The sequence below is a fragment of the Tasmannia lanceolata genome, unplaced genomic scaffold (assembly GCF_043159265.1).
Source record: "Tasmannia lanceolata isolate RefF3 unplaced genomic scaffold, GAP_Taslan_0.1 ptg000018l, whole genome shotgun sequence".
Lineage (NCBI taxonomy): Eukaryota > Viridiplantae > Streptophyta > Magnoliopsida > Canellales > Winteraceae > Tasmannia > Tasmannia lanceolata.
The window spans coordinates 294236-317578 of record NW_027518695.1 but is presented as its reverse complement, the minus strand read 5'-3'; the positions used below and the strand labels follow the sequence as shown (position 1 = coordinate 317578).

Genomic DNA, 23343 nt, shown 5'->3' with positions numbered 1-23343 from the left:
AGAAACTAGATCTCCCGTCTGGTTAGAATGTAGAGCACCCATCTCAAGGTCCATGGCAGCGCGCCACCCTTGGTGTTTTAGAGCCTCATCCAAAGACTGGTAACACAACAGAAGACATAGAGAGCACAAAACTTTTGAAAGTAGGAGTTAGACGATCATAGCAAACAAATTGAGATATAGGGTGTGCAGTAGAATGAGAATGAGTACGCGAAGCAATAGGTGAGTCAGATACAACTGTAGGAGAAGGGGTGAGGGATACCTGAGTAGAGGGTAAGGGGATCTCTGCCAGTGAAGACGATTTGTTGGGGGTGAGCTGGAGGCTGCCGTGCTTGCTGCAGACGATGTTGATATTGTATTTTAATTGCTGGAGGAGCCACTCTGGGAACATAGGAGTTGACTTGACCAGGAGGACAGTCAGAAGTGGATGGTAAAGATGTCAGAGCAATGTCCGGAAGGACAGAAAGAGAAATGGACACCTCAGGCTCCAACTTGGAGGAGCTAGTGACAGAACCAGAATCGAAGAAGGGTTCGGACTTAAAGAATGTAACATCGGCCGATACAAACCACTTACGCAGACAAGGACTGTAGCAGCGATATCCTTTCTAGGTATGAGAGTAGCTCAGAAAGACACCATTCTGATCGAGGGTCGAGTTTGTCGCGACTAGGACCCAAATGATGAACAAAGCAGACGCACCCAAAGACACAGGGTGTGAGGGGCATGGTTTTAAATTTCGACCGAAATCCGAAATTTCGGACCGAAATCCGAAATTTCAGATTTCGGTGGAGACCGACACCGAAATTGATGAAAACCGAAACAGTCATTTATTTCGACCGAAATTTAGGAATTTCGGTCTCCGAAATTTGACCCAATAAATCTTTTTTTTAATATTAATTTAATATTTCACCGAAATTTCGGCCGAAATTAAATTTAATATTGAATAAAATAATAGTTTCTGGTTTTGTACCAGATTCAAAATTTCGGTCGAAAATTTGAAATTTCAAGGTCCGAAACCGGTTCCGAAACCGAAATTTTAAACCTTGGTCAGGGGAAAAGGGTCCTGCTGTGGGTATAATGTGTGATATGGAGAATCGCCATTCAGCACAGAGGACGGAAGGCAATTCGCCAGAAACATGCAGTAAGAATGGCTTTCCCCCAAAAAGATTTAGGAACCTGCATCTGAAAGAGTAGAGTACGTGCCACCTCAAGGAGATATCGCAATTTCCTTTCGGCTACACCATTCTGTTGCGAGGTGTAAGCACATGAGGATTGATGTGTAATGCCATGAGAGGAGAGGCATTTATGAAAACCATGAGTATCAGAGAAAACTCACGAGTGCTATCTGTACGAAGACATTTAAGATTACAACCAAATTGATTCTTTATTTCAACATGGAAAGTTGTAAAAGCAGAAAAGACCTGAGAGCGATCCTTTAGTAAATACACTCATGTCATACGTGAATAATCATAAATAAAGACCATAAAATACTTGAATCCATTATTTGACGCGACCGCAGAAGGTCCCCATACATCCGAATGAACCAACTGAAACAAACTATCAACTCGACTAACGATCCGGGAAGGGAAAGATGCCATGTGATGCTTCCCGAGTTCACAAGACGCACACCGAAAAGGAGAAGCAGAAGCAGGAACTAAAGATGTTTGCCGGAGGGGCTGAAGTGATGGGTGACCAAGTCGACAGTGCCACTGAAAGGCATCCACGGAGCTATGTAAAGCAGTAGAAGAAGGATTGCAGTCAAGGCGGTAAACTCATGTCCTGATCCAATCGTCCTCTCAGTTAAAAGATCCTGAAACACACAATTAGAAGATAAAAATGAGATATAGCAAGCGAGATTTTTTGTAAGTTGACTCACATAAAATAAATTGAAGGGAGACTTAGGGACACATAATACATATAATAGTGGCAGATGAGGTGAAGGACAAGTGGTGCCAATACTAGTATTGGGGGTAGTGGAACCATCAGCTAGAGTAATAGATTGAGAATCAGATGGAAATGAACGAAATTAAGAGAGCTGAGACGAGTTACCAGTCATATGATTGGAGGCTCCTGAGTCAATGATCCAGGACCCTGAGCTAGAGAGTAAGGTCGTGTGTGAACTACTTGGCTGAGCAAAGCCTGAAGTGGGATGGGAGGTACTCTGTCGAAACCGCTGTAACTCCTCATAATCTGTCCTCGTAAAACTGAAAGACTCATCAACAGATTTAGAAGCAGGCGCAGAAGTCACTGTATCAGAAGGGCCAGTTGTCGTGAGATGAGCTGATCGAGGTGGGCGAAGCTTTGGATGAAGCGTATAGTAAGTCTCTATCTAGTGGCCATCACATTGGCAGTGGGTAGAATAAGGATGGCCACGTCCACCACCAACACGGTCGCCACCACGGCCACGGCCACGAGCTCGAAAAAAAGAACCACCTCATCTGGGAGGGCGAGCAGCACCACAACCATCGTATGCCTCTAGAGCAAAACTATCAGAGGGGAGCCATGATGGAGACTCGCCAAGGCACTGTTGTGCACGAGAATAGGCCTCATGCAACGACGGAATGTTGCCGGACCTGAGAATCTGATGACGCAGGTGAGTAAACTCCGGGCCTATGCTCTCAAGGTAGTGCACCACTCGAATTTGTTCCCGCTGCCGGTGAAGAAGATTAACATCAGAAGTGAGGGGCATGAAGACGTCAAGCTGCTGACATGAAGAAATAAACTGCCCATAGTGAGTCTCAAGAGACATGTCACCATGACGCAGGCGCATCCAATCAGAATAAGTGGCACAGATATGGGTGAGGTTTTGAACTTCGGAATAGGTTGAGGCAGTGTGATCCCAGATCTCCTTTGCAGTCGGGAGGAGTATCATTGTGGAGGAAATGGCAGGGGTCATGCTCTGCCAGATAAGACTACGAATTAATGCATCTTCCTGTTCCCAACGAGTATACGTGAGGTCTTTGGGTGGGGCGGGCGCGGCCGGGGGGGGGGGGATCCAGACGAAGGAAACTAACCTTTACCCCGTCCAAGAAGGTATGTCTCAACTGCAAATTTCCAGGGTAAGTAGTTGGTTCCATCAAACTTGGCAATGCTCAGCTGTGGGTAAGAACCCTCCACAGGTGCCAAGGTAGGAGAAGAAGAGGAAGAGGTAGCCGAAGGTGGGTGTTGGGCACGGACCTCTGTGGTCATGCCGAGAGAAGGATCCACAATGACAGGTGGATCCATAAAGACAACAAGTGACGAGAGAACTGAAAGACCTACAACCAACGGCTACAAAGAGGAAAAGGAGGGATGGACAAACCAACTAATCAAGACAATGACTCATAGCACGGCTCCACGGGCCACGCATAAGAACAGAGATGGAGTCATAACGAAGATGGGACGAATCTGCGAAGAGAAAGTGAAGAGAACTGACCTAGATCAATACATGGGAAATAAGAAGAATAGTGGAAACTAGGGTTAGGGTTTTAAGAAAGGGTTGTATATTGGGAGGGGGGGGGGGGATGGACGGATGATGATAACGGTAGAGGACGAAAAGTCGGGGGGTGTCGTGGGGTTGGAAGAGAGCCCACAAAGTCGCGGGGTGGGGGGGGGTTGGGTACAGGAGGGTCGCGGGGAGGAGGGTGGGTTTTTCGGAGGGGAGAGCGTGGGTGGAGGGGTTCCGGAAGGTCGCGGGGAGAGAGGGGGGGGGGAAGGGGCAGATGGGGTCGGGGAGGGAAGAGGAGTGTCGCTGGGGATGAAGGGGGGGGGGGGGGGAACCCAAAGGGGTAGAGGGAGATGGGATTAGGGTGAGGGAGACAGGATTAGGGTAGGGTTTAGGGTTTAGAGGTAGGGGTAGGCGTAGAGATGGAGATGGAGAAGGTGGAGGCTGATGGTGATCCCTAGGGATCAGAAACTCTAGGGCTCTGATACCATGTTACGAGAGAGACTGAGAAAATAGAAAAGTGAGTTAGGCTGTCTCCCCCTCACTGATTTATTTATATACTGAAATACAAAGTACAATTACTAGAATGTCCATATTAGGCTTATTCTAACAAGGAAGACACAAAATTGCGAAAAACATGCGTGAGAGAATCATAGGAAAGAATAGAAGAGATAGGATGTGCAGTTCTATGAGAACGAGTACGAGAAGCAATAGGAGAGTCGACAGGTACCTCTGAAGTGGAAGGAGGGATCTCCTGCTGAGCTGGCGATGGCGCTGCCAGAGAGGGATGGGCTCTGCAAATTTGAGTCGGCGCTGGTAGGTCTTCTTAGTTACCGGTGGTGGATGAGCAGGTACTAGTCAGGGAGCAGAAGTCTCGCAAACAGGGAGCAAACAGGGACAATCTCAGATGTCGGTAAGGGAGGAGATGAAGAGGGAGGGACGGCCGGGTCAGAAAGAATGGGAATAGGTAGATATTGAAACCCTCCATAAGCTTCTTCGTGGAGGTTTCTAGGATTTGTTGATGAAGAATAGCAATCATACAGAAGCGGCAACCACTATTGTATAATTATTTGATATAATACTGAAGATATATTATTCTAAAAATATTAGTTAGGATATGATTTTAAAACTACATCTGGATTATAGCAATACAGTTAAGCTATACAAATAGTTAATCTATGAATTATACAAAAAAAATGAAATAGGTAAAGTGGGTTTCTCTGACTAGTGGTGTTTGACATGCATCTGACAAGCATGCCTAACGTGAATGTGTGACACGGCACATTTTGAAATATGGAGTGTCCTTGTCATAGAGGGAAGGATAGACAGTTAATCGGGTATTTGCTAGCTGTTTGTAGGATATAGTTATGACAATATTCTACTAGGGTGCTTTTCCCACTTTGGAGATTGCTATTCAAGGTGTTTTGGGCTATATAATGACTTATTTTATACTAGTGGCTGCTGTTTTCACTCAGTTTGGGCTCTTCTGATTTGGCAAGAAGGTGAGCCTTTGAAAGTGAAGTGAACTATGACGTTTCAGCTTACTGAAAGGCATTCATAATTCATGAGAATCATCTTAAAACATGTTACCTTTGATTGTTTTGAATTCAACTAAATTATCATTGGTGATCGCCAAAAAAGAAAAGCATGGGTTGTCTTTGTCATGATGGTTAACTGGATGTTTGTGTTAAGATGAATGTAAATTTGTTTGGGTATTTTGATCATATACCAGATGATTTTTTCCTTTTCATCGCCTCAAGTGTTTTTTTTTTCCACCCCTTTTTGGGTGATGTTTTGTTTCTCCACGACTCGATTATGTTACAAGAGAGTGCCTTCAGGATTCACCTAATTTTTTTATTAAGTTCGCCTCACATGTGATGCCTTTTTTGAATTGATCTTCAGGCTTTCAGTAAAAGCTCTACTGAAGATTCTCAAACGTTGGCCCTCTCTCATTGGGAAGTGTGTTATCACCCTTACCGAAAGCTTGCGTGATGCACACACACCAGAACATGCAGTGCTAGGTTCTTGTGTGATCCTTTCATCACAAACTGTTCTCAGACATTTGGCAATGGTATCCAGACAACACAATTGTGACTGCTTGAAAATTTATTTGAAGTGCGTGAAGATTTTGTTGACATATTTTCCTTTTCTACTCATATTTCAGGATCCAAAGGCCTTCTCTTCATTTCTTTTGGGTATTCTCGCTAGGTAACCTTAACCTTATGTTCATCCCAATTATCTCCATTGGTTTACTTAATATTTTGATCATGATATACCATGCATAATGTGCAATGTGGATCTTACTCATTTTTTCCTGTGCATCTTTGAAGCTCCCATCACGAATCATTGAAAGCTCAGAAATCTATCAGCGAGGTAATATTTTATATAGTAGAAAAGCTGATGTTTTTTTTTGTTACTGTTGCTCATTGTACTATCTAATGCCGTATGACATCATTAGGTTTTTATCAAATACAATATCCACTTTGCTGGAGTATCAAGGAACATTTTTAGGACTTCAGATGATCAGACAGATAGGCCAGACTTTCCAGACTTGGTTTCTCAGATTGCTTCTATGAGCTTTGATACCAACGGATTGCATTGGCGGTAAGGGTTTTATTAGAACTTTCTTTCTAGTTTTGTGTATAACTGCACAGAAATATACTTGTTTCCATGCATTTATCATCTATATCAAGGATCACGATTGGGTGAGGATTCGTCAGGAAATGGGCATAAACGTGTTATTTGAGCATCTCTGTTGAAATATAGTTGTTTTTGTATGAAAATACATCTCTTCACACAGGTACACGTCTCTCTGTATCTGAAACTCACAGACTTTGTTTTTTTCAGGTATAATCTGATGGCTAACAGGGTACTGTTATTGTTAACTATGCCTTCTAGGAGCGATTCAAATTTATCCTCAAAGATTCTAGATGAAACTGCTGGTCAGCACATCTCATGGTTGATTGGCTCATTATATGAAAGATGATTGCTTCCATAGCCTCTTTTTTATTTAAGTGATTTGACTATTGCCTAAATTGTACCACTTAATTGCTGATGCCGACTTTTTTTCAATGATTATGACCAAGTCATGATGTATTCCGTGTAGCTGAATGACTGTCAACTATTTTTCTTCTTACCTAGTTTTGTGATGGGAAACTTATATCTTATCAGGACACTTCTTAAAGAATTTGAAAAGTCAACTTCCTCAGACGAGGATGCTTGCAATCTCAGCTCTAAACATCCTATTGAAAGAATCGCCACACAGAATCTCCGGCCAGGAACATAACAAATCCGTTGGGCATTCCAAAGGACATGCCAACTCTTCCCTTGAAGGGGCTCTAAGTAAAGTATTTCAGGAAGAAGGCTTTTTTCATGAAGCACTGAATAGTCTTTCTCATGTGCACATAATTACAGACACTGAGAACACATCTTCCAGAGGAAACCACGGGGCCTCTTCCCTCCAGAGCCTCGCAGATACGTCCATCACATCTTTCTATTTTGATTTCTCAGCCTCATGGCCACGCACTCCTAGCTGGATCTCTTTGACGGGGGTTGATACTTTTTACGCAAGCTTTGCACGGATTTTTAAGCGGCTGATACAAGAGTGTGGCATGCCAATTCTACTGGCACTTCAAAGCACACTAGGGGAGTTTTCAGATGCAAAAGAGAGGTCAAGGCAGTGTGTAGCTGCTGAAGCTTTGGCTGGGGTACTGCATTCTGATATCAATGGCCTTGTAGAAGCCTGGGACAGCTGGATAATGAATCAACTAGAAAAGATCATTCTAGCCCCATCTGTGGAATCTATGCCTGAGTGGGCAGCTTGCATACGGTATGCAGTTACGGGGAAAGGAAAACATGGAACGAGAATTCCTCTTCTGAGGCACAGGATTTTGGATTGCCTGGTGAAGCCTTTACCTCAATTGGTGGCAACTAATGTAGTTGCTAAGCGGTATGCTTTTCTCTCAGTTGCACTTATTGAAGTCTCTCCTCTCAGAATGCCAGTTGCAGAGATCCAGTTCCACGAAAAGCTACTGCAGGAGTTGCTGGATAACATGAGGCATTCATCTGCCCAGGTAATCTTGGGCCTCTTTTAAGTAAATCTAAATTTTATACCAGAGATGGGAGATTCATGGTCCCCATTCAGAGGAGCATGAGAAATTATTGTGAAGGGTTGAAAATTAAACTCCTGTACTTTCATGAAGGATTTAAAAATCAAATTCTTTCTTTTTTCCATTCATGGAGCTTTTTATGAAGATTTAACACAAGACAGTTACTCTCGCACTCATCTTGTGTGTACATGGTGCTAGCTAAATCTGTTTTTCTGGATTTTCTTCAATCACTTTGATTTGATTCACCAACCAAACTGAAGAACACTTGTTTTTGTACAATTGAACCATGCAATCTTTGCTTTGAAACAATTGTTTTGAAGACAGTGGATCTTTACTATCAAGTTAATGTTGAGAAGGGCATCAATTTATTGATGGAGTTGTTCCAACTTTGATGAATGCTGCATGGTTAGTCGAGGGAGTAGGATTTAGGAATTGGTGAGATCATTGTGGTTTAGAGTGGCAATGCTATTAAATACCATGGTACTCCTATCAGAATTTTGTATTCTTCGTTTCTAAACCTTCCTGTAGGGATTCAATGTAATGTTTCTCTCCCTTCTTTCAAGCTGTGGGTAAAGTGTTTCTCTAAATAAGTTAAAGCGACGCATGTTCCTTGCTGATTAATTTTTGAATATTCTGAAGCCATGGAACTATCGAACTCCTTTTTGGAGGTCAAGCTGTTTATACTAATTGTGAACTGATCCAAAGTACATGGTCTAAATTCTTTTTGTAGCTGATTCGGCAGAGCTAAATCTGGGTTTCTTTAGCTTTTGCAGTTCAAATGTCTTCCGGGAATCTGTAGTTATTTTTTCATGTAGCCTTTTTGCATATTTTCTTCTCTTTAGAAACAAATTTTAGTATTCTGTTGAATTTCACAGATCTGAATTACATGTATAGTTTTTTACCATTAGCCTGGAGTGATTTGAATTGATATATTTTTATTTCTTTATATGATAATGATAACTTAAATATGTGCAATTATGGATTTGCAGGCATTGTTTTCCTGAGAGTTACTCCTGGAATTGTTTTTCCAATTATTTCATGATTTATATTTAAATGTGTGACAGGTAAGGGAAGCCATTGGTGTGGCCCTCTCTGTCTTATGCTCAAACATACGCCTTTTTGCATCCTTTACACCTGCCCATTCGCATGAAAGGATGGAAAGCTATGCATGTGACTTGTTGAAAATGGGAAGTTGGGATCGGCATCTGACAGAACGAGCTTCTGAACTGGCAGTCAATATCCAGTGTGTCAATCTGTCTGATAGTTTGGAGTCACCGGAAGGTTTAAATCGTGAAAACTGTTTCTCAAATGATGAATCACAAGAAGATGTTAGATGGATGGAAACGGTATTCCATTTTACTGTACTTTTCAATTAAAACTTCTACCAGTTAATTTTATTAGCATGTTGACTTCCATATTTTTCTTAATGAGTGCAGATGTTCCATTTCATTATCTCATCTTTGAAGTCAGGAAGATCTTCGCTTTTATTGGACATAATTGTCGATCTTCTTTATCCAGTTATTTCCTTGCAGGTAAATACAATTTGGAAATTTTAATGCTCATATTGGTTTTTGTTCTTTATCAGTTTAAGCTCCGTACTTTATTTTAAGAGGAATGCTAAACTGAAGGGCGCCCTTGCAAAAAAACCAGAGACAAGGGCACCCCCATTAATAAAGGCACTTTGGTGAGATGGTCCAATGGCGGCGCCCTTATAGCTGTTTTTTTTTTGCAAGGGCGCCCTTCAGTTTAGCATTCCTCTTATTTTAATACTCCGTCACTTATTTTATCTCATGTGCTTTGATAGTTTCTGGTTGCTTTTATTTCATTATCTATTGTTATATCATCATATGGTCATCTATCTTGAACCAGAATTTTCTGCTTATATCATATTTAGTGGGTGGATTTTTTGATTCAAATAGTTTATTATACCATGCAAATTCTAGGGCCGCAACTCGGGTCGGGCGGGTCGGGTTTTGGGGAACCCAACCCTACGCGAGAAATATCTCGGGTCGGGTTGGGTTTTTTTTCGGAAAACCCATGATTCCCAAACCTGGCCCTACCCATAATAAATCTCGGGTCAGGTCGGGTCGGGTTTTTTCACGTTGACGCAATTTTTTAAGGAAAACTCTTGTTTGGCAAGGCAACTCAACTCATAGAAGCAGAAATTACACTCACATTACACTTGAATCAAACAATGATGTAATTACACTCACATTACACTTGAATCAAACAATGCTGTAATCAAACAATGTTGTAATTACAATCAAACAATGCTGAATCAAACACTTGAATCAACTCAACTCATAGAAGCAAAAATTACACTCACATACTATAACAGTGCGTGTGTGGGTTTTCACTTTTAACTTTTAACTAACAATAGAAAAAAAAAGTACATACTATAACTGATGTAACTCGGGTCGGGTCGGGTCGGGCCCCTTCAAACCCGGCTCGACCCGAGATTCATGCGGGCTTTTGGATGCTCAACCCGAAACCCATGAAACCTGAACCCAACCCAGGCTATTTTCGGGTCGGGTAAAACCCGGCTCGAGTTGCAGCCCTAGCAAATTCAAGGTCCATATACTGTTGTAGTTGCATGCATATAAATTCTTGCTTCTAACTGGAGGGGAATTTCTTAATATTTGTCACCACCTGAACATGAATTCAAAAGAATATATATGGTTATTTCTGAATAATGTCCCATTCTTTGGAAAGATATGTTCCCTCAATTGACAAAGTAGTAAAAAATTGTTACTCTTGGTAGCACACAAAACTTTCAATTTGTTCCATCTTCCTTTCTCTGCTTCCACTTCAATCTATTTGATCCATTTTGCAATTATTTGACATGAGAACATTATCTAGATGCTTACTCGGCTTTGGTTTGCTGGAATTTGGAAGTAATATGTGGCCAAGTGAGCCATGATTTACTCTTGTAACTAAGGAAATCTTTTTGGACATTTGCAGGAAACATCAAATAAAGATTTGTCGATGTTAGCGAAGGCCTCTTTTGAATTATTAAAATGGAGGATTATTCCACAACCCCATCTACAAAAGGCTGTATCGGTGCTTCTTTCTTCCTCCAATGATTCTAACTGGAGAACAAGATTCGCAACTTTGACATATCTACGGACTTTTATGTATAGGTATGGTACTTTGGTACGGGCTGCACATCTATCAGATAGCTTTCAGCATTACATGACAGCATTATTTTTCCAATTACTGATTTGCCACTGTTATGCTTCTGTTTGTACATGTCTAATCGTAAATATAATAAATAATATCGCATACACACTTTTCTTTTAAATAATGATGCTGCACCTTCCTGCTATTTACTGGATATCCTTTTTTTTTTCTTTTTGCTTTGTGACTTTGAATTGCCAAAGGAACATCCAACATTCCAAATGATGAGTTTCATATAAAAAAGGTATTGTAAAAACACTCTTCCAGAACTTGATGACTTGTATAAGTTTTTCCTTTGTTCTTTAAATTCTCTTTCTGATACTTGACTTTGCCTTTTATATTTCCATTTGTCTTCATCGCTGCTTTCACCTCCATCCCTAATTGTGGAACTTTTTGTGCAGGAAACAAGTAATCTTCTTAGGGTTTCTGTGCAAATCCTTTCCTTATTTTACCTAAATTTACTATTTGGTTTCAGATCAATGAATCATCCCCTCAGGTCTCACTGCTATTTGATCCCAGATCAAGGAAGCATTCCCTCAGGTCTCGCTGGAGAATGAGACGAGTCTCTTGATTTATTCTATGAGTTTAATCAAATGTTAAATGCCCATGCCGCATCATTAGAGTGGAAAATTTGAAGTCCAACTTGAGGAATCTTTTATCCTATCCACGAACCCATTACCATTTTTGCTCAATTTTGCCTCTGCCTCCTCATATCTTGCCAGATTGCTAGAGGATGGTATGACCTGAGTTGATTTCTTCTAGGAACTTCGATCGAATCAGTGAACTCTGAACTCTACCTGCATGTGAGGGAGCAATTAAAATTACAACCTTCCTAGATGGCTTCCCCAAAATGATCACCCAACATTCTCTCTGATCTTGTCTCTTCTATTGAGCCATATGACAAGTTTTTTACATTTTATTTGGCTACTCCAATTCGCAACAAAATCATTTACCCATCTTAGTTTCAACGATACCCTTCTCTCCATGCCCAATCGTCATACCACCTATGTCTATCGTAAATTTGTAATGACATTAAGCAACTTGACTTCTTGTGTAAGATACTATTTTCATTTTTGGTGGGTAAACTGGACAGACGTCCTGTATTGCATATTCTTAATTGCCTGGACACTTAAATGAAAAGATGTTATTCTTCATGTGTGACACCTACAGTGAATATGGAGGAGACTTTTAAAAACTAAAAGCCACCATTTCCTTATCTTTCTCAAGATATCAATATATACCCTAATTTGTGGATTGCATTTGATTTTCTTGTCGTCAAAATTGTTGGTCCTTGCAAGCCATATTCGTGTCCCCATAATGATGAGCTCCAAATATTTGTGAGGTCATTTGCCCAAGTTTTCCCTGTCTTCTTCCCTTTAAACATCCTTTCCTACGACTGGGTTTCTAGATTGGCGTTGCTCACTTTTCTACTGTAAAGAGGCCCCATTGTGGAATCACTACCTTCGCCCTAATGGTGGTTGCAACCAATTAGAAACCCTTCCTCAAGTTCATGCCTACTTAGATTCCACTTTGTGTCTCTGTTTAAATTTTGTGGGAGATGGTCTGAGTGCTCGGCTCTTCAAACTCCATTGTGGTGTCTGTATAGGTTTATGAGAATTTGTCTGCATATGTTTATCTATAAAATGTCCATATATAACCTTTTCTCTTGGTGTTAAAGCTTGTGTTTTGGTTGTAGTAAGCAAAACCAGTTCTTTATACATCGACATCTGATGAGATTTATCATTTAAGGAATCATATATGTACATCTGGCTTATGTGTGCTGTTCTCTTTTCCTTTGTTTGTCCTAAACTGGCTTTATTCCATGTTTTTAGTCTCAGTTCCTAAGTAGAGTTCAAATTGCTGTTTAGTCTCATTATCATAATACAAGCTCTTCATTTATGATCTATGTACTTTTTCGCAAGGATTTTTAAGCCAGTCAAACTGTGATATTTCTAAAAGTGTTACATTATTTCTTTGTACAGGCATACCTTCATTCTCTCAAGTGTGGAGAAACAACAAATCTGGAAAAATATTGAGAAACTACTTATAGACAACCAAGTTGAGGTGAGTGTTTTTATAGTTTAATTATAAGTTGAGGTGAGTGTTTAGAAAGTTGATTGAATATAGGTATAGACTTTATGAAAGGAATGTAATTCCCTAAGACTTTTAGTTTTGCTTTATCCTGTCATCCATCTGTACCTAAATTTCTCATATTGAGTGCATTTATTTGTTGCTAAAGAAACCGCTTGCTGACATGGAAGGATATTTATGCATTGCTGAAATTCTATAAGTTTTGTTTTTCATTTCAATTATTTTTTTTGAACTTGAATATTATTTGCAAGATATACCTTGTATGTCTTCATATATCGTTACAAATGTGTATGTATTGGTTTACATGACAAATTTAGTCGTAACATCTATACATCATTGCACATCCACAAATATTGCTTAATACGCATATAAAATAAGGAGATGGTGGCATTCCCTTGTTTTGATGCTGGTACTCTATTTATCTTAAATTTCTAGAATATTGTCAATATCAAAGGCAAGGGAGTTAGATATCAGCTCCCTAAAATAATATGTGTAGTAGTTATTGTTATAGTATATACATTATTGCATTGGTATATACATGCATATATACATTTATTTATTAATTTACTGTTTATCCTTTTTCCTTTTTTTAAATATCTTTTATTGTTTAAATATTGTTTTTATGAAATGAGTCAATCAGTAAATATTTTTCGAATATTCTAGTCCAACTGTCTTACATCGCCTCTTATTCTCTACTGGACAAAATGTATATCTGATTATGTTCTGATCATCATGTTAATATAGTGATGAAGTTAGGTAAATGTACAGAATATTGGCACATTAAATTAAATAGCTTATTACTGGTTCAGGTAAGGGAGCATGCTGCTGCAGTTCTGGCGGGCTTGATGAAGGGTGCAGGTGAAGACATAACCAAAGATTTTCGTGAGAGAACATTCTCCGAGGCCAACTCCATACAAAAGAAACGAAAGCAGAGGTCAAGTTCCATTTATCTTAAGCCTTCCTTTCAGTAGTTGGTGGACTGCAACAATATATATGTATTTATGTATGTATACATGCATGCAAATATACTGATTCTAAAAGATTGAGGACTCTTGCAGAAACCTGAAATCGGGTCAGTCTATAGCTTCAACACATGGTGCAGTTCTTGCTTTAACAGCATCCGTGTTATCAGTTCCTTATGACATGCCCGGGTATGTTTCCTCTTCCTGAAACGAGGTGGCTGTTTGCATGAATATTCACGGTGCCAAGCTCCATAAGTTATTCCTTGAGAGTCTAAAGACGCTAAATATAAAATGCTTATAATTTGATCATTTATTGGATGGTGATAATGTTTTTTCTGGACATCTAATGCCAGATCAATTCCCTATAACTGATAGCAAGAAAAAAAGAAAAAATACTTTTTCTCAAAGAGGGATGCTAGGAAAATGCAAATGCATTTTACATTGATTTTCATGTGGTCGGCGGGCATCCTTTTGCCGGCCGGACTCTCCTCCGGTATTGGCCGGTCTGCAAATGATGGCTACAGAGTTGCTGCTAGATTCTTGAAAATTAATCCTCGAGATTAGGAAATTCTTATTATTTCCTATTTTATATCATTTTTCTTTTTGTAATTGCGATGTTGATGCTTGCCCAACATGTTTACTCACCCTGGCATCATCTTTTAAAAAAAGAAATGGGCTGTCCTCATTTTATAGCTGATTCCACATTCAGTCACATGTCCTGTGACAAAGTTCTTTTGATGGGAAAAAGTTAGGTGCAACAGGTGCCCTATCCTGCGCACTGATAGGCACAGGAACACTTGTTCCTGAATTGAAGCAGTGCTCACTCTTCTTTGGGTGATAATTATTATCTTTGATGTTGTTTATCCTTGATGATGCAGCTGGCTTCCTGATCATGTAACCTTACTGGCTCGATTCATCGACGAGCCGTCCCCTGTAAGATCGACAGTTACGAAAGCAGTTGCAGAGTTCCGGCGAACTCATGCCGATACCTGGAATGTCCAGAAAGATTCTTTTACCGAAGACCAACTCGAGGTGAATTCATTTATAAATTCTTTCCAAATATTTTGCACTTGTAATGTTGTTATGCACAACAACTTATTCATTTGTTATTTTACTCGCAGGTTTTGGCTGATACATCATCTTCGTCCTCATATTTTGCCTAATTGATATGGCTCCCTCAATAACAGAAGGGGAAATAATACGAAATGAAAAACAAGAATAAAGAAATGAGGCCTGTATTAGCAACCTTGCTATAGTCCATAAAATGAGATTTATTTACAAAAAACAACTGCATGTACAATTTATAAGTGCCATCTATAAAGCATTTTGTTTTTTTCTTTTCTTTTCTGGTATGTTAATTTTGTTTCATGAGTTTTTTCTCTCCCTACCCCAACAGTTTAAACAATAGGATCCATAAGATCATCAGGTAAGCCCCACAAGGCACAATCCGATGGTTTTCCGCCCTTGGACACTTCATCTCTGTCCTCCACTTTCCCATGCAGGCCTGCCTAATCTCCAGTGGCGAGGAGATAATCTGGTTCCAAAAATGAACACTTTTTGGGTAGTGTGTCCTTTAGATGGTTGTGCCTTTTCACATCAAGACGTGGAGGGGTTGGCTTGGAGCTGGAAGTCTGATATGCTTCTTTGCGAGTGGGTGGAGCCTCTCATGTTTGAGCAGCTGAGTGCAAGATGGGGCCACAAGGCAAGGCAGGGGAAAATGTTTAAAAAAAAAGGTGCATTCAAGAAAATTAGTGATTTACGATTAGATTTTCTTATTTAAAGAGAGTTTTGTGGTTTAAGAAGAGATTTATGAGAGAGAGAGAGAGAGAGAGAGAGAGAGAGAGAGAGCAAACGATTAAAAAATTGGGAACAAACAATTAAAAAACGGCAGAATGCTTTGCATATATATATATATGGGATGCGCGCCATGTGACTCCTACAACATGCCCCAGTCGTTGCAAGTAGACAACGTGAAGATTTGGGTCACGGAGGTTGTTACAATTCGTATATGATAACCGAGAGTAAGAATGATATGAGAAAGGGAGAAATTATACGGAGGAAGGCCGTGCATGCAAGTGCAGCCCAAAAAACAGTGGGGCGCAGTATAAAAACCTCCACAGGAGGGTGAAGATTTTCTGCGCACACCCTATCTACATCGGGGCCCAACAAATGAACGGTTTAGATCACCCAGACAATGTGGACCCCACTGTTATTTTTGGGTTGCTAGTGCATGCACTGTGGGAAACCATATAAATTCTCTGACAAAGGAACAATCAGATCCTGCCGTATGTACAAAAAAATTACTTTTTGTAGAGTTTCTTAAAGAGAAAAGTACAGAATATGCGCAATAATTACGAGGAATTATGGATTTCACACCTTTTAAAACAATCATCAAACACGGGTGGAAAAAAGACGCCAATACGATGTCAGAAATCTCCTTCAGCTTCCTTTTTCATTGCAGAAAATCCCCCTGTATTTAATGCCTATTTAATTGGTGCGCTTTACAAGGCTTCTTTTGGTTCGTCTGAATGTGTATTTGAACTGACAGAACCTTGGGTTCGTTTCTATCTTGGCCGTCGGAAATAACCAGAGACGGATGGATGCTTTACACATGTTAAAAAACTTTTTGGAATGCTGGTGCCTCTATACACAGGTGGTTTGGTTTGAATTTGAAATTTTCCTTTGAACCCAGAGTCCCTTGGGTTCATTTAAATTTTGGCTGTCGCCAATATGCATAGACGGTCGGATCCACGACACGCGGACATCAATATGGAACGGTGACGTGTTCTAATAATACCGCCTCTCTGTATGAGATTCCGTCAGCGTACCCATTATTTCCGCTGGCATACCCCTGAATTCCGTCGGCATACCTTTTGATATTCCGGTGGCATACTCGAAACGTTTTGAACACATATTTGAACCCAGAAAATCCGGTAGCGTATTCGATATTCCGGCGGCGTACTCTAAAATCCGACGGCGTACTTGATATCTTTGAACGATGGGTGTTTCTTGAATCTGGCGGTGTTCTCAGCCAAAAGAGATGTCACCGTTCTAAGCCAAAAGAGACATGAGAAATAATAAAATATTCAATAACGTTGCCGTTCTCAGCCAAAAAAGTTGTGTAAATAATAAAATATTCAATAACGTAGCCGTTCTCATCCAAAAGAGACGTGAGAAATAATAAAATATTCAATACCGTCGCCGTTCTAAGCTAAAAGAGACGTGAGAAATAATAAAATATTTAATAACGTCGCCGTTCTAAGCCAAAAGAGACGTGAGAAATAACAAAATATTCAATAGTGTCACCATTCTCAACCAAAAGAGATGTGTAAATAATAAAATATTCAATAACGTAGTCGTTTCTCATCCAAAAGAGAAGTGAGAAATAATAAAATATTACTTTAAAGATAATGATTGATGTTGGGTTGTGAGCTTGTCAGGAAGGGCAACATACGAAGACTCTGATAATGTCAGAAGAGCACTGGATCTTTTTTCCACCCGTTTTTGAAGAATCATCCGTGTTTGATGATTGTTTTAAAAAGTACTCAAAATCTATAATTTCTTGAAACTATTACCCACATTCCGTACTTTTCTATTCCTTAAACCAAAGGAAGAGTTGTACATCACTAGTGATGTGGTGGCAATAACCGGACAAAAAGGACAGTTTAAACAAGCGATGCCAATTAGCAATGGGCACAACCTTTTTGTGAGTCCATCGCATCTAATCAGTAATGCCAACTAAAAATATAGTGACGGATTTTTTTGCTTTGGCGATAGATAATCCGTCAGGAATGAATGTATTTCTTGTTGTAGGATGCTTATTTTTACTTCCCCTTCACGGCTTCACCCAACCTCCCACCTAATGCATGTGAATTGTGATATTTGACGATGCAAAGTTGTATGATTTTTTAATAATGAGACTGTTTTTTTCTTATCTATGTAAAGTGGGCATATAAATTTGTTTGTGTCTATTTTTCCACTTAAAAATGCGTGTAAATGTTTTTGGAAAAAATACATTTACACCCCCTCTAGTTTCTAACACATTCAACTCTAACCCTGACTGTCAAAACGTGACAACTATACGCCCTGAGGTTGCATTTTGTTATAAGTATACCCCCTCCATCAACTGTCCGTTAGTTTAACCTTACGGAATGGCCAAACTAACCTGTGTTAATATTTCTAGGACAGGAATACCCTCATCTCTGTGTTTGAGCTATTTACAGACCGTTTGGGCAGCTTTCATTTAAAAATGATGGTTATCCTTCCAGAGTTCCAGGTTGAAGAGCATCTGTGAGGGTGTTTGGCATTTCCTCCCAAGCAATTACGGTTAGGGTTTGTCATTTTCTGCGACAAGTTTGTAGGGCTTAGCATTCCAATATAGCATTTCTTCATTTCTTCCACTGAAAAGGAAGTATTTCTTTGTTTTTCACTTGTATGTGATTATTTTAGAAAAAAGTTTGGCATTTCTTCTAATGTGATGTTTGTTTTTTTACCTGTCTGTGATTATTTTAGCATTTCTTACCTAAACCCTAATATTTTTTAGGGGTTTTGCTGTATTTTATTGATTCTTTTCAAATGTGGGGTTTTGTGAACAAAAACCCTATTTTTCTATCCTAAAATGGGAAAAAGATGACAGTTGGTTCTTTTTTTCTCAGAAACCCTTATAAGTGCATTATGACAATTAGGGTTTGCCTAATTTGGGAAAAGGATGACAATTGGTCCTTTTTTTGTCGTACATAGATGGTATCAACTAGCTCTTCTTCGAGTGGACAACGTTCCCAGGGTTACGCCTTTACAACATGCCACTGTGGACAACGAGCGCCATTGAGGACATCATGGACGAGCAATAACTTCGGGAGAAGGTTCTTGGGTTGTTCTGGGTTTGAGGTGAGCAATCTTTTGTTAATTATCATGTTTTGGATATGATTTATGGCTAACCCTAAATGACCTTGTCTGATTTCAGATAAATGTTGTGTGTGGTTTCTTCCAATGGGTTGATCCATCAATCTGTCTTCGAGGAAGAGCTGTCATACTAAAGGTTATGGAGAGGTTTTAGAAATTGATGTCAAAGGTTGAAAGCTTGGAGGCCGAAGTCGCGAAGTATCGTGGCAGGGAAAAGGTTTTCCAGACCTTAATTGCCATTTCATGGGGTGGTGCTCTTCTCTTTGCTGTTTTCTTATTGGTTAAAGTTTATTGGAATGGGAGTGTCAGTGGGAACAAAATGTATTAACCATGAATCTGTCGGTATGGGAGTGATGTTTTGAAATTTATGTAATCTAAGTCTATGTAAGAAATGTTTTGAAGAAATGAAAGTGAATTTTTATCTATTTGTTATCATGAAACTTGCTTTGATTTCAGTCTTTAATTCTTAATTTCAAAATAATTGAAAGAATTCAATCAAAATCAATAGGCCATGGAGTACCAACCTGTCCAATGATGAATAACCAGTGATGAACAACCAGTGATGAAAAGCCAGTACCAAGCCATTCAATTGAATAACCAATACCAAAGTCATTCAATAATTGAACCACCAGTACCCAAGCCATTGAACAACCACTACCTAATTCATTGAACAACCACTACCACTACCCAAGCCATTGAACCATGATTCAAAGCCATTGAACAACCACTACCAGTACCGAAGCCATTGAACAACCACTACCTAATTCCCAAAGGACCAACTGAAGAGAACATGTGAATTACAACCCAGGCACATAACAGAGTAACCTGTACATTACAAGCCAAATACATACGACATGCAATAATTGAATTTTAATTTCAACCATAGACATTGAACAACAGTACCTAAGTCAAGACAAGCTTTGTACAACCATAGACATTCAATACAACCCATCTCAACCATAAGCCATTCAATACAACTCTACTCAATTTTACACATGAAATCCATGTCTTGCAGTTTCATTACAACACAGAAAAAGTCAACTACAACCAAGCTCAACCAGCAGATTCATTACAACCCAAAAACTGTCATTTACAACCCAGAAAGTGTCATTTACAACCAAACTGCATCTAGATTTACTCCAAAAATATACATGAAGACCATAAAAAATAAACATGGTTTACATAACATTGTTAACATAACAATCCATGGATAAACTTCCAAAATAAAATAACTGTTGAACCGAAATCATTGGCCCTTTACATGGTCCAAAGTAAGTATGGAGACCATCAAAATCCTCCCTCAATGCAGCTCTGAATCCATCAAAATGCACTCACAAGTCAAATGTCACACATGAAAACCACCCAAACACCTGGAGTTGAAGACTGTTGGGTCTCAAAATAAGGTCCACTGTAGTGACCACCAAAAGTACTTCCAACACCCGAAGTACTAGCACCAGGTGCTCCACTAGACTTGCGAGGTGACTGCACAGTTGCCAGCAAGAATTAGGTGATATGGATTAATTCATGTATTAAGAAAAATAACTATGAAGGTTACTTACTTTTCTGGTTGGATAAGAGAAAAAATGGCCTTTATAGAGACCAACCCCAAATGGTTCACCTCTTCCACCTCTTCTTCCACCTCTACTACCTTCTGCTCCACCCCTCCCACCTCCACTACCTCCTGCTCCACCTCTCCCACCTCTTCCTCCACTTCCTCCAATGTCAACACCAGGCTACATGTACCATTCAAACAAAAACATGAGAAAAACAATAACAGTAATTGATTTAACAAAAATAATAACATTAAGGAAATTGCTTGAAAGGAATTCTCTATTATCGGGTCTGTGCAATCCCCAACTACAATGCTATCAGCTCTCCCACTTCTTCCTCCAGAAACAACAGTACCACACATGTACCATTCACACTTGTACATTACAAGAGAACTAATAGTATATGCTTTAACTAGGGAACTACTTCCAAAGGAATCGAGATTTACCTGGTATGTGCTACCACCTTTTCGTCCTCGACCCTTGCTAACTGGTTCTTTTCCTCTATGTTGTCCTACACCCACTCACCCAGAGTAGCTGCATCACCATTACTGGGTGTTGTTTTCCCTCTAGAAGCAGACTTTCTTTTTTCCTTGATTGGCCCTTTGCAAGTGCGAGTGTTGTGTCCAAAATGACCATACTTACTACATTTTAGTGAGCCATGCTCTCTTGTCAACTTGAAAGGATTTGCATCTCTTTGGGGTTCATCTACATCCTTCCCCCCTCAGCTTCTTTGGCCTTCCTGGGGCTTTCTTATTGGAGGTGGCTGGACATGGTCCATGTCTAAAGATGGCCATTGCTCCATACTAGGCATGGGGTGAATCATTTCTTTATAACTCCTCTGGAAGGCATCTCTATGGTAGTAGGGGTGGATAATTTTTTCTACACTCTCATGCTGGTAGAAGATAGCAGCAACACCATGTATTGCATGGGATACCAGTCAAGGCCCAACTCCTACAACCACAAGATTGTTGCCCTAAGTTAATTGCATACCACTTTCCATTACCTCTACACCTCATATTCCTCCCCACTAGACCACTCTATATGGCAATCACAAGCTAGATGGGAGCTAAATATCATCCCCACAACCAAAAGTGGCTTATGCATATCCACATGCTCATTAAACTCTACCCTAGGTTCTCGCTCATCTGAAGAAGATCTTGGACTTCTAAGGTAATATCCATCTTCCTCCTCTTCACGTGCATTTGACCTGAGAGGATCATCAGGTATAACCTCCTCTAGACATGCCCCATGCACATCTTCCTCCTCATCTACAGCTTCTCCTTCACCAACAAATTCTGCTCCTCCAAGAAAATCAGCAGCATCATCAATATAATTAGACTCACTTCCAAGTCCACAACTACTGCCATTGTCATCTGACCTCCTAAAGACAACAAAATAATCATCATCCGAATTTGAATCTTCCTCATCTTCACTACTATTAGCTGGTGGAATGGGGATGTGCACTTCATCATCCAAATCTTCACTATGTTCATCAGTAGTACCTGGTGGAATGGATGTCAGCACTTCCTTAACAAAGGAATGATCAACTAGATTAATGTGAATGGGGGTTTTCACTTCCTTACACAAACTTTCTTCAACTGCATTTCTGGGAATTTGGGCCTCCAATTGGCTAACCACACAGTCCTCAACATTAGTTTGTTGAATTGGGATCTCCAATGGCCTAACCAATATTTCATCAAGTTGGGCTCCATTGGCCTACCCAAACTCTCATCAACTTGAGTCTCCACTTGCCTAGCCAAACTTTGATCAACTTGATTTTGTTGAATGGGGCCACCACTTACCCATGCAAACCTCCATCACCTCCCAAAACATCTATCTATGATGTACCTCCCAAGACATCAACTACATCCGCTGGCAATAGGGGGTGTCAACATATATGTAAATTGTAGATTTCCCTCTATGATGGTCTATCATTTCCAAAACATATCTATCAAAATTAATCCTTCGAAAACCACCTTTCTTACCCCTCCCTTGAGCCCTATGATACATGAACAAATAGATAGGAGCACCAACTATCTCCCCCATAATGTCTTGCATTTCAAACAATGAGAGCAAATCTGGGTCGACGTTATCAATGTGGTTCACAGTTCCCCCTTTATATACCCTCTTAGGGCTGTCAAATTTCCCACCATGATGCACCTCGAAAGTAAGAAAGCCAAAGGCCATCACTGTCATATAAAATAAGAGAACAAAGTTAAACTAGAAAAATTGAAAGGGACAACATATAATCATTTTTTAACTAAACAGTGGTACAAAAGACAAGAGACCCCTAATTTGAAAGCAAAAACATTGAATTTCCAGTGGGGGACCACAACATATACTCATTTGAAAGCAACATATACTCATTTGCAGTGGGAGACCCCTAATTTGAAAGGAAAAACATTGAATTTCCAGTGGGAGACTACAACATATACTCATTTGAAAGCGACATATGCTTATTTGTAGTGGGAGACCCCTAATTTGAAAGCAAAAACATGAAAGCACACCCAAATAACTACACAGAACACAACAATTCAAACACAACACTGTAATTATAAGTGGGGGACCACACACACACCATAGGGAAGACAAAGGCCAAAAAAAACCCTAAATTAGAAGGGTTTTTTTGTGAAAAAAGGGACCAACTGTCATCTTTTTCCCAAATCAGGACAAAATAAATAGGGTTTCTGTTCAAAAAATCCCACATTTGAAAAGAATCAATAAAATACAGAACGGTTTAGGTAAATAAAACACCTACATTGAGGAATTTTCTCTAAAATAATCACAACCAAGTAAAAAACAAAGAAAAAATTCGTTTTCAGTGGGAAGTTTGGAAAAACATTTCAAAGCTCATAAAATAATCACCAAAAAAAGGGTTTCTTCCATACTTTAACACCCCACTATCGTTATCTACAGTAAACTATGAAGAAAACATTAAATTATAGAAAAAATAACGACATGAAACTTCGTAGATATGCCAGCGGTTGGAGAAGACGATGGTGGTTACAAACCCTATAGTTTCCCTGATTCGGCAACACCGAAGGTTGAAGATGATCGGAAATGTTCCTTCGGGTGAAAGTGAAAACCTTCGATTTTTAACCCTAAAAGTGTTTCTTCGGTTTTTCACTTTAGT

The 23343-nt window shown here is 39.7% G+C and overlaps 1 protein-coding gene and 1 long non-coding RNA gene across 3 annotated transcripts in view; both read left to right on the top strand.

Moving 5' to 3' along the window:
- Positions 1-15100, top strand: part of PA200 (proteasome activating protein 200) — a 42120-nt gene extending 27020 nt beyond the window's left edge. For both annotated transcript variants that reach the window (XM_077361439.1, XM_077361438.1), the window contains exons 22-35: positions 5322-5490; positions 5584-5627; positions 5750-5792; positions 5878-6023; positions 6267-6361; positions 6591-7492; positions 8593-8874; positions 8965-9060; positions 10490-10668; positions 12688-12769; positions 13606-13730; positions 13855-13947; positions 14637-14790; positions 14880-15100. In XM_077361439.1, the coding sequence (XP_077217554.1) occupies positions 5322-5490; positions 5584-5627; positions 5750-5792; positions 5878-6023; positions 6267-6361; positions 6591-7492; positions 8593-8874; positions 8965-9060; positions 10490-10668; positions 12688-12769; positions 13606-13730; positions 13855-13947; positions 14637-14790; positions 14880-14921 (2452 nt within the window). In that variant the 3' untranslated portion in view covers positions 14922-15100. The remainder of the gene's footprint in view (positions 1-5321; positions 5491-5583; positions 5628-5749; positions 5793-5877; positions 6024-6266; positions 6362-6590; positions 7493-8592; positions 8875-8964; positions 9061-10489; positions 10669-12687; positions 12770-13605; positions 13731-13854; positions 13948-14636; positions 14791-14879) is intronic.
- Positions 15101-17943: 2843 nt separating this feature from the next.
- LOC143849555 (uncharacterized) lies at positions 17944-19083 on the top strand. The gene is made up of 3 exons (XR_013235716.1): positions 17944-18084; positions 18499-18645; positions 18722-19083. It is a non-coding gene; the product is annotated as an uncharacterized LOC143849555 (long non-coding RNA).
- The last annotated feature ends 4260 nt before the right edge of the window (positions 19084-23343 follow it).